This window comes from Saccopteryx bilineata, chromosome 1 (assembly GCF_036850765.1).
Source record: "Saccopteryx bilineata isolate mSacBil1 chromosome 1, mSacBil1_pri_phased_curated, whole genome shotgun sequence".
NCBI classification, from domain to species: domain Eukaryota; kingdom Metazoa; phylum Chordata; class Mammalia; order Chiroptera; family Emballonuridae; genus Saccopteryx; species Saccopteryx bilineata.
In genome coordinates, this window is record NC_089490.1 from 45,478,230 (window position 1) to 45,490,888 (window position 12,659).

Sequence of the window (12,659 nt, forward strand, 5' to 3'; positions counted from 1 at the left end):
CTGAGATAATTAGATTGTTTGGATTTCTTTTTTTTCTGTAATTCAGTTTTATTGTCCTACCTTTGTATCATAAAAGCAATATGTGTTATTTTAAAGGCTACTATATAATTTGAAAAGACATGTTTTCTTAATTTTTGAAAAAGTATTTCACAGTTTTATTAAAAATTAGGTATGCTACATGAAATTTGATTGTGTTAAAGTTTTGTTAGGGTAAAAGAAGAGGGGTGATTACGACACAAATTTTGAGATATGATAGCTGAAAAAAAAATAGCCTTAAAACTTAGGTAATTTAAATAGTTTTGTGATAACTGAGACAAAGACTTCCAAGAAATTTATCTGGTTATATTTTAATGTTGTATTCCAGTGTAGCCCTTACGTAGAGTAAGCCTTGAAAGCGTCATATTGGTTGCATAAAAATGCTCTATGGTTTGCTGAAACCAAATGACATATTTTTGTTGTTGTTGGCAACCGGGTGTCTTTTAAAGAATATGAGTTTAAAGATTATTTACAAACTAACACATGTTGTGCTACTTATCTTTTATGTGTTCTATTATTATATCTGCTACCTATAACTCTAATTATATTCCTCTTCAAAAATATCTAGATAAGCCATTATTTCTCAGTAAATAGTGTACCAGTAGGAGGTTGATATATAGCTGAACGAAATGTCTAAGAAGTAGTCTCCCAAGAACAATTTTACCATGACATAGTTTAATATCATTGATGTGAGAAAGAAGAAAAGATTACTTATATTAGATTATATATTTTTTCATGCAAAAAATGTTACAGAATATTTTTCATGATGCAAAGAAAATGCCTGCTTCTATAAAAAATGAAATTTATTTTTTATTGTTATTTCAAATTATTTGAAATACTATCATTTTGAAATAAAAAATTTGTGAAATATGCTTTTAAATAGTTTGCAATAAAAAGTCACAATGGATTAAAATGAAACTATTTTAGTAAAATTGGTGCTGAAATAATTTTTAATTTTTAAACACCAAGAAAACCCCCCACAAAATATACTTTTCAAATGCAAAATGTACTAATCTTCCAGTGTTTCTGTTTTTCTTTAAAATTTATAAATTGTTGTATTCATTCTTTATGATTATTTTTACTATCATATTTGAGGCTTCCTCATAGTTTTTCATTGTACTTTATCATGTCACATTATATGTTATGCATCTTTATTATTCATACCATTGTGCTGATTCACATTTCATGTCTAACTATAAATTTGCTGATTTCTTTCTTTTGTTTCCATCATTATGTGCATTTAATTCATTGAAGAACAAGAAAAATATAACTCTTCCACAAAAGGTAAATATTAACATAACTTTTTAACCATTTAATGTTGTTCCTTCTTTTTCATAATATATGAGAAAGTTATATAACTGTATTTATTGAAAGTATGAGCAAAATTGTTTAACAGTCGTTTATTTTCCCTGCAATGATTTTGTAGGGCATTTAGTATTAATTATTTTGTAAGTATTATTATTTTGTATTGTGAGCAGTTTACATCCAAGAAGAAACTTAAAATTAAAAATATTTTTGCTTCAAAATTTGTTTATCCACACTGACAACTAGAAAACAGTTATTTTTCATATGTTTTTGTTTGTTTGTTTGCATTTGCCTCCTGTCATAGATAAGGATTTAATTCTTACCTTCTGTTTGGGTAGAAAAGAGTAGAAAATCTCTGGATTTCGCTGTACAGATAGCAGTAGCCTCATCGAATATTTGACCCACACTGCAGTCATGCATCTGGGAAGTAGCTGCCAAAATATTACTCCTCATGAACTCAATATTGTTATACTACCCAACGATTTTGTCTCCCCACGGGCGATTGGCGGAAAACTATTCAGCCAGCCATGCTGGCACATTGCTGACATCCTATCTTACCATCTTTTGGATCATATTTGATTTTTGGTCATTGAATTTAAGTTTCAGGTAGATACACACCTCATCCAACTCTCATGTGCCATTCACACCATTTCCTATTCAGTGTTATTTTTGTCCTGGTGATTAAATATGTAAGAATGAATTTTTGCTTAATGAAATAATTATAATATTTTAAAATAATATAATGCTTTACAGTTTGATAAAAATACATTTACTCAATATTTATGGATTAATGATTGAATCAATTATTATTATTATTATTATTATTATTGTATTTTTCCAAAGTTAGAAGCAGGAGGCAGCCAGACAGACTGCTGCCTGGCCTGACTGGGATCCACCCCGCATGCCCACCAGGGGGCAATGCTCTGCCCATCTGGGGCATCACTCCATTGCAGCCAGAGCCATTCTAGCACCTGAGGTAGAGCTCATGGCAGAGCCATCCTCAGTGCCCAGGCCAACTTTGCTCCAATGGAGCCTTGGCTGCGGGAGGGGACGAGAGAGACAGAGAGGAAGGAGAGGGGGAGGGGTGGAGAAGCAGATGGGCGCTTCTTCTGTGTCCTGGCCGGGAATTGAACCCAGGACTTCCACATGCGGAGCCAACGCTCTACCACTGAGCAACCAGCCTGGGCTGATTTAATTAATTTGTTGTCCATAGTAACCTTAAAGGTCCTCAGAGTAGCATCATCTCTATTTTAAATGATAAATTCAGATTAAGAGATTTACCCACTCACGCTGCTGATGAGTAGACTGCAAGCCCAGTCATCTTACTTTTAACTTCCTTTCACTATACTTTGATGGATTCTATTTTAATAGGCACAAATCCCAAATATATTATCCCTAACTCCTAGTATACTGAGGTATTATGTATCTCAGTGTTACTGGGAGAAGATGCAAGATAATAATCAGTTACTTATTTTAATTTGAATTTTAAAAGATATATTTATATTCCGGCACATAATACAAATTCTGGCATAGTGTCTTACATACTAGTCAAAAAATATATATTAATAAAAGTAAAATATTCAATGTGATTAATGTGTTTTTGGTTCCTAGATTTTACATAGATTTCTGGCCATCATTCATTTTTATTCAAATACCAGAAACAGAAGTTTAGATTCTATAGTATAAAAATGGCCAATGAATTTGTACCTAGATTCAGCAGAATTTGTATTTGCAAGATAAATTTGAGTATAATAAAAATGTTAAGTTTTTATATTTTGAATGAGTCATGACCTAATTCATTTAGCCAAAAGAAAGAAAAATGTAATTTCTTCATTTAGAACCCTTTCATACATATTATTACTAGCCAAAAGCTATAATTAGCTAATCAGAACAAAGCAAAATCCCTAAGTGGGCCAGTCTAAAGTCTAAGAGTGTGCACAATTAGAGGCTCGCTACAGAGCATGTCAAATTGTTACATTTTTACAAGGTCATTGTGTCCTGATTGAGATGTGTTGTCACTCTACAAAGTCTTCCTTGGACACAGGATGTGGATCTGCTTCACAGAATGGACCCTGAGGCTGAAAACCACCAAAACAGCTTGTCCCAAAATGCATCCAAGCAAGGCAGAGGATGCTGCCCTCTCCCATGGATTGAAGGGAGCGCAGCTTAGACACGAAAAATTTGAAAAGCCCAGCAGTGACAGAAGCAAGTTTAAGAAATTTCTTAAAGTCAAATTTTAGGCTCATGTACCCCATAAGAAAGGAAGGGGGAAAAAAAAGAAAAGAAAACTTGTTTTGCATAGAAACCTTGCTGCTGTGAGCTGATCTTTGCTGGGGTCAATCATATTGGAGAAGTTACTTAACCTTGAGTGCTCCCTGGATAGATGCCGACAGGGACATCTGAGCTGTCCGTGCTGAGCTGACAGTACAGGCTACAAAGCTCCTAGTGCGGGTTTGTTTCGGATAAATTGTAGATGAGCTCGTAGGACAACCAATGGTGCCAGTTTGTGGAGGACTGAGACGTTTCCTGAGATTCAAGACTTCCAGGGCTAAAACCAGGATAGTTCTGGGCAAACTGGGACAGTGGGTTACCTTAACTGTAGGGGACCAGTTTTCGTATATATGTTTGTAAAGTGTATGTCTATAAAACACAGAGAAAGAGGTTTAAAATACTGTTAACATTTTTAATGGTAAATAAAATTTATTGAATACTTACTCTATGTCAGTGGCTCTACTAAGAGTGTTATATAGTTAGCTCATAATATTTTTACAACCATCTGAGACATAACTATAATAATTAATATTCTTATTTTATAACTGAGAAAGCTAATGCTTGGAAAAAGTAAAAACTTGGCTATTTATCAGTCATAAATTCGCTAAGTGGGAGAATAGGGAACTTAGCTTCCAGTCTCACTCTAAAAACCTTATTCTCAACCTCTTTGCTCTAACAGGTTCGCCAACATTCAACGGCGTTTATTGAGTATCTACTGTGCCTGCAGTACCACATAATTATGGTACTATACACACAACTGTGAGGAAGGTATTATTGCCTGTTTTATTAGAAAGAGGATCAAAGGGCTTAAGTGGAATGCCTAAGGTAACAAAGCTGTTGTGAGACAGAACCAGATGTAGACTCCACAGTCCAAGTTCTGTCCACTGTCCCTTATTGCTGTGACATCCCCTACTCACACAGCAGAATCTTGGAGAGGCCCAATTAAAGGTTTATAGCTTCCCCTGATTACCTGAGTTTGCATCATTCAGCTAAATTTTCTAATACCTGCCTTGCCCCTCAAATTACTGTGCAGCTTGAGAAAATGAAACCAGTGTATTTGAATAAAGACAACACCTTCTTAGGGGTAAAAAGGTAACTGAGGAATTATAAATGTTCATACTACATGATTTACCTTTTACTCCCACTTTTATGTGAAAAGCTGAGAGCTTAACACTTTAGGCCTCAACTGCTTTGTAGGCATATTTTAAATCATTCATTCTAAAAGTAAGCCAATTTTTCCCTCTCTGCTACATTTCTTGGACAGTTTTAAAGAGCCCATGAATGTAGTTTGGGGGCATCGAAATAATGATATAAGAAGATCAAAACAGAACCAGAAATTAAATGGCTTCAAGGTGAGAAAAAATATTATCATAATAAATTTCTAATTTATATGCCTTTAGATAGTATTTCTTAAGAGCATAAACTTTTGGCTTTTGGAAGACATTTTGAATTAAAGCACATATTACTATCTTTTCTGTTAATATGAATTCCCTTTATCATGAAAAATGTATAACTTATACACAGAGAATAAAAAGTAGTTAGATTTTAAGTGATTGATTTGAACAGGAACAAAAGTTTACAGCATTTGCTGCTCTTTGTTTTCCTGTTTCAATAATAAATTTAAAACATTTTTGTAATGAGGTAATGGGGTTTTTAAGGATTATCTCTAATCAAGAATATGTTAAAGTGCAGGTTTTCATTAAAAATGCTTAAATAAATTACCTGTACTTCTCTTCTTTAAATATTGGCAAGAACAGTTTGAATGCTAACATACAAAATATAATTGATATGGAACTATCATTGTTAACCTTATTTAGGTGAAATTCATATAAAAAATTCTTTTAATAATTTTCTGTTACATTTGTTATTGTTTAGATATTTGCATACCTATTTAATAGTATACTGTGGTTGTGGAGCACATCATAGTAACAAATATGTTACTTGATTTTGGCTAAAAATAATTTGTGTATTCTTATGAATTAGCATTATTTTAACTCATTAAGTAGAAGACAATTTCAATTTTATTTACATCTTTATTAGAAGCATATTTAGTAGACATTAGGCCAGGTGATTCATTTCCTGTTATTGTATATGAAGATTTTGAAGGTTAATGCTTTTCTTGAACATTTATTATGAATATTTACAAGTGTTTATTCACAAATATTTAGAGCTCCATTAGAAAAAGTGTCTAATTTAGCCTCTTTTTTTGCCATAAACCCAAAGATGTAGATGCCATTCTGGCCTTCTCTTTAAACTGTAGGTTCTTTCTCTTGACTTTCCTATCTGTCAAGTGTCTGACTAGTATTTGCGGTATTACTCTGGGACTTAACAATTTTGACACTGAAAGTGATGTCTATGATTAGAAATCATAAGTTTTCATTTCAGATAGTTCAGTGAAAATCAGCATGCTAAAACAGGAGATGATCTTGTGGTTTTGCTACAGTGAGATTTGAGTAATTATATAAACAAATTACTGATTTCACCCATGCCAGCACTCCATTTCAATTATCTACCAAATACAGGTTATTTTCTTTAAAATCTCATAAATACTATGTGATATTTTAATGAATGTGTGTTATTGTTGTGTTTTATGTTTCTCATGCTGGATAGTTGTTTTCTTCATTTTACTGTATATATTATTATAGTATAACCCTTAATATGCAAAAGAATCATACAAGGGCACAATAGAAACAATTTAGCATATTTCTACCCTTGTAAATTGAAAATGCACTTTATTCTAGGAAAATGACCCAGAACTTGGGCATTTCTGTATAGTCAAAATATTTTAAACCTTTGATCTTGATGTACATATACTATATATGTGTTTGGTGGAGTAGAGGTTATATAAGTATTATATCAAAGAAGTTGCTTACTAACATTGATATGACTAAAAATAAGGATAGACATGCATGGGATATATTATCTTTTAATTGAAACATAAACTATAAAAATTAATGTAAACTACAACCAGTCAATCTTTCCCCTTAATAGATATAGTCTTGATAAATTAGCATATTTTAAAATGCTAGAAGTTAGCGCAAAGAGAAAGCCATAGTTTTTCATTTTTTGAAAATGTGACCCTGGCAGGTTAGGACAGTAGATAGAACATCAGCCTGACATATGTATCGATCTCTGGTCAGGACACACAGGAGAAGCAACCATCTGCTTCTCTCCCCCTTCCACTCCCTCTTTCTCTCCCTCTTCTCTCCCTCTTCTCCTGCAGCCAGTGGCTCTCTTAGTTTGAGCACTGGGCCCAGGCACTGAATAGCTCAATTGATTCAAGCATCAGCCCTAGACCGGGGTCTCTGGGAGGATTAGTCAGGGAACATGCGGGAATCTATCTCCCCTCCTCTCACTTAAAAAAAAAAAGAAAATGTAAAAAATAAAAATATATATTTCTCCCATACCAATAACCTATTGAACTAACATTAGAATTATAGACTAAAATGGCAGGAGATTAAGCAATCTCTTCACTTCACAAATAAAAACTTCCTGGGGGAGAAATAGATCAAGAATTGATCAAGGCAGCATTGATGAACGGTGTGGGTCTAGTGCTGAATCTATGTTCAGTTATTCCCACTCGTGTTGTTAGCATTTGGGCACATTGCTTCCAGGTGTATGGAGAATGTGTGTCTATTTTAACAATTTATATTCCTCTAAAGTCTAAAAATTATAAATACTAACTAGTATTACCTTTTGAATTTTTAAGTATCAAATTATCTTTCTATGCAGGCTTTGTAATTTTTATACTGGTTAAAGACTCAATTAGCTACATTTTTTCATCTATTATTCTTTAATCTCTTTCATATTGTATTGCTTCTTATATTTGGTTCCCACTATCAGTGATTTTTAAAAAAAATATAACGCTTCAGAGGGAATATTTTTCAAAGCTGTCAATAACTAAGGCATTGTAGGTGTTTCATTCATGTATTTCATTCTAACTGACAGTTTCCAATATGAGGATATTTATCACTGCTTTCTCTGAGTCATGCATTGGAGCAAAGAAGGGGCTCTGCCATTGCTGAACTCTTGTACTGCTGTGCAGCAAGGACGCAGAGGCACTGAGTTTGCTACTCACACTTAATTATTCTGTACAGATAATATCACGTGTCACTTTTGACACATGTACTAGCTAACCTTGTTATGAAACAAAATACTCTTAAATATTTTTACCTTCATATATTTAACAATATAGAAATTTTTACTTGTTTTCTTTTATACTCATATTTCACCTAAAATACTTGAAAGTATTGGAAAGTTAAATAATATACTGTATGGATTGTTTTTTGCCTATAACCACAAACATTTGAAATTTTAAATTCATGTTAATGTCTAGATGCGTAGGGAGGATTATGAAATATTTACGGACTTGAGGATCAGAACAACTCCATCTTTATATAATTGTAAATTTATGAATAATATTTTAAATATATTTATGAACATTTAAATTTTAAATTATAATGACTGGAAAGTACCCATATCTATAATATATATAATATAGATAATATTTTAAAGCAAATTAAAAAATGATTGATAGGTCTAAAAAGCTTTTCTAGAAAATTATATTCTCTTTGGAGGAGGTGGTTCTATAGGAGTTTTTCTATGATGAGTCAGGGAAGATTTATTAAACATCCTTAAGCTTTTTTATATTTAAATTCACAGGATGCTTTATGAAAAGAATAGATACAGGAAAATCCTTATAGGCACAGACATCATTTGTAAATGCTTTCTGATTGTAAATTCATCAAAGATCAATCATAGAAATTAATAATAAAGCATATGACATGAAAATAATTATTTTAATTTCTTTATTTTCAATAATATCTAATGCTTTTCATTAGAAAATTTTAATAAATTACAGACTTTAAAGTTGTGTTTACTCCTTTCACCTGCATGTTTTAGTCAGTTATTCTTGTTGAGTTTTGAAGACAAAAATTGACAACATAGTATGGGTTTAGTTTAACCCCAAAAAATAAGTTCCATTTTGTACTTTCTTAATTAAAGTGCTTAGGTGATTTTTGGTATATGCAGATTTATCCTATTCAAATGCCAGGGTTTAGAAATAACAATGTATATAGCATAAAATTGATCTAAAGAAAATGAGTTATATTCAATAAATATTGTTTGGGTAAATATCTGTTTTTAAAAAGCACAGTTTATTCAATTTCCAACACATCATTTAGCTTGTAGAAAGTATAGAGAAAAATCCCGACTTACAAAACACTGTTTTAAAATTAAAATTGCCATACTAATTACATGTTATGGGCTAAGAGGAATAAATTGTTTATGTTACTACTGCACTACTTGCAGTTATAGCTGAAATACAGTCTTTAGTACAGTCCATATCATTTGGCTGCTTTATATATGTAAGCTATACTATTAAAAGATGAAAGGAAATTATATGATAATTATATCTATCATAGAAAATAATAAGGGCATTTTTTAAATTTCTAGTATGAGGGTTTTCAAGTATAAAAAAATCAAAATTCTCCCAATTTTATAAAATTTTGGTAAAGAAATAGCAACTGATATTTTAGTGCTTTAGGTGGTTTAAAATGTGACCACCATTCAGAATTTCCTAAAAAGTGACTGTAATGAAAGGATTTGTGGGAGAATCGGAAAATATTTCATTGCTATTGACATTAAATTGTTAAAATAATATGCAAATTTTAAAGGATGATCAGTAATTTTTCTTTTCACAGTAAAATATTTGAGCTCTCAGGGCTTTGGGTAATTTTACTTACAATGAGATACTTGACAGGTAACCATATTCAAGAATTCAGTACATGTTTAATCACCATTAAGTATTATCCTCTGTATAAATCATAGAACCATGCCTTCAGGTTCAGATTTTTGATGAATATTCTATTTATAAATTTGTCTTACTACTTAGATTGACACAGCAATGATCCAGAAAAAAATGTCATTTTATTTCACAATATACAAATAAATAAAAATGCAAAATGACTCATGAGACTAGCATAACAACTACATTTTTGCTGAAGAGTCAAAGGGGATCTATTTCATGATTTTGTGCCAATAATAATTTGGAGATTTTCTTTCTTTGACAGATTAAAAGATGTCAACTTTTATTTCTTTAGGAATAATGATACTATATATATCCAATACATGGGTGGACAAAAGTAGGTTTATAGTGGTGAGTACACAAAACGCAGATTATTCTTGTTTTATTATTTATTAATTATTATATTATTTATTTGTATTACAACTATAAGCCTACTTTTGCCAATCTCTATATATTTATATATCATTTTTGAAAAGTTAAGTCATTTAAAACCATTTTAAGATTTATTTTAGTTAGGCTACCACTCTCTTTTTATAATTTAATTTTGTGTCTTGCAAAATAAAGATTTAAGTGCAAACCAAGCCATAAGCTAACCATCCTATTTAGAGAGATGGGGTATTGTTCCAGCAAGGTTAACTCACCGGAACTATTCAAACTGCTTCAGGTCAGTAGTTCTTGGGAAATAATCTTTCCAATATCAAGTTACCATCCTCCTGAGAAGTGCGTGGAACTTCAAGAGAAGCTTATAAAGCTATGAGCTAATCAATGTCAGAAAATTCTTAAAATAAGATAAATGTCATTTGGTAAGAAAATCAGCTAATATTATTTAAATGTTTTTATCTTAAGTAGAGATTGCTTTAAATTCCTTGTAGGATTTAATTATAAAGTACAACTGATTATCACAGTTCATTTGACTTCTTCAAAGCTCTAAGGCTGAGCAAGTACCCCTAGGTACCCACACCATACACAGAAGGCAGAGAACAGCTATTTGCATATGTTGTAAAGCATACATTACATGTTGCTTTCTAGGAATATAACACATTTTTCAATAACTTTGTGTCAAGTCCTTATTACTGTCAATTAACATTTGGCCTTTATATTTATTCTGTCTTCTTATATATTGTCAAGTAATGAATAAATTTCCGAACTGCTTCTCTCACAATCTCATTGAACCATCTTTTAATCATTAATAGTTATCATTTACTGTCTCTGAAGTCAACATTTTCCAGGCAAGAGTGCCTCATTACTTTAATTCACATAATTGATGTTAGGGATTGATATTTATCTAATTTACTGAATTGAAACAAAGTAAACATCTAATAATTAGTGCTAAAAGTATGACTGAAACATTTAACCACAGATTTCAAACTTTTTATTTCTTGGACGATTAGTCTGTACTTAAACACACATTTTTAATTCTTAAAAATGGGTGTTAGTGTCTTTTATCAAGTATGATAGGCCGTGTTTAATCACTGCAATGGAAAAATATGTCAGCAAGTATTTTTATAAACTTGCAAGAGATGAAATCACCAGCCAAGTCAATCAGTTATCTACACATTGGTATTATGTTTTAAATCATTAAGGGCCTCTTGGCAGAAGACCAAACACATTAATCACAAATTTATTTTTTATGTATACATGTATATACATATTTTAGAAATAAATCTTAGTACTTGAAGAAGTTGAATAGTCTGGGAAACTGGCAATAGGTAAATTGTAAAAAGTAAACGTAGGTCTCATACAACATAGGTATATGTTTTAGGAGTTTACTTTGAACATCACAGTGCCCTTACCTCTTTAATCTCCTATATTTTTAAAAGTGTAAAAATTAAAGGCAGAGCCGTGAAACTTAACCACTTTTGATGAGTTCTGACTTAAAATAACATTTTATTGGAGGCTAAAATTGTTCCCATCTACACAGTCACATTTGCTGCTAATAAAGGCTTAAATGGACTATATTTCTTTGCATAATTAATTATTTCTAAGCTAAAATTTTTATATCACCTTTTTTTAAACTTATTTTATATATGTGATCAGACATAGTCATCAGATGAAAAACTAATCTTCTCCCTAGGTTCATTCTTAAGACTGGAAAATATTCATGAAAAGCTACTGACAGACATTAATGATTTAATAAGAATGCCTCATAAAAGCAGAGTTTTATAAATTAAAACAGTTTTAGGTGAATCTTTGCTGAGGATGTTAAAAGGCTGTGTGCATGCGTGTAGCATGTGCTATATGTGTGATGTGTACAGTAGGCATATTTGTTTTCTCTATATGTACATGCAACAACCAGTTGGTTAAGTATGAAACGTTTTCACAATTAGATTTGGTTTCACATAAGCATGTATAAATGGAATTGAAAAAGTTCATATCAGATGAAGATATAGGGTATTTTGTTAGTAATATTTCTGTTCCCCATTCTGTGTGAGTTGAGTCATGTTCATCTTTAGAGTAACAGTTGCTAGCATTATATATTCTCCGTTTTGTTTAATTTACTAATCATGTGTTATTTCTAAACTTCATTTAACTGAAGTCATATCAAAAACATTAAAATCTTGAACCATTAGTTTCTCAAAGGTGTTTCACATGTTTTAATAGGCTTCCATTGTGTGTTTTTGCAGCCAGCTTAGTAGTGGAGGAGCGAACAAGACAGATGAAAATGAAAGTGCATCGATTTAAGCAGACAACAGGGTCTGGTTCTAGTCAAGAACTTGATCGCGAGCAATATTCCAAGGTAAAACCAGTAGTACCCAACAAATAGCCTACGTTTCATAAATGTATACAGTGTGTGCCAGGTAGGACCGGCAAGCATCGGGATATGAGAGAAGTTACTCAAATGCTAGTCTTCCATCATAACCTCTCTCTGCTTGCTATTTTCACCATATATAACGTTATTAATTTGGATTGAATGATTTTTTTCTAAAAAGAAATTGTAAACACTTGATATTATAGTCACAGACAACAGTTTGGTGATTACTAGAGGGAATGCCGGACAGGAGCAAGTAATAAAGGGTAAAGGCAGATAAATGGTGACAGAAGGAGAATCGACTTTGGGTAGTGAACACTACACAACATACAGAGGATGTATGATAGAATGTACACTTGAAACATATAATTTTATTAACCAATGGCATCCCAATAAATTCAATAAAGATTAAAAACAAAGTTACTTAATGCTGCCTTTTTCATGGTCAAATTCACATAAATAAGACCGATAAAACCAGTTTATTGCTTGAAT

The 12,659-nt window shown here is 31.7% G+C and overlaps 1 protein-coding gene across 45 annotated transcripts in view; it reads left to right on the plus strand.

Annotated features, from left to right (window-relative positions):
* The window catches only part of RIMS1 (regulating synaptic membrane exocytosis 1), a 477,491-nt gene that overhangs the window by 363,322 nt on the left and 101,510 nt on the right, over window positions 1-12,659 (plus strand). For 18 of the 45 annotated variants that reach the window (XM_066253353.1, XM_066253373.1, XM_066253409.1 and 15 more), the window contains 2 exons: window positions 1,291-1,320; window positions 12,043-12,155. The exons of 10 other annotated variants lie outside the window; for them this stretch is intronic. In XM_066253353.1, the coding sequence (XP_066109450.1) occupies window positions 1,291-1,320; window positions 12,043-12,155 (143 nt within the window). Of the gene's footprint in view, window positions 1-1,290; window positions 1,321-4,907; window positions 4,965-12,042; window positions 12,156-12,659 lie in introns of those variants that run through there. 17 more of the 45 variants (XM_066253382.1, XM_066253391.1, XM_066253435.1 and 14 more) reach the window with 2 other exon arrangements.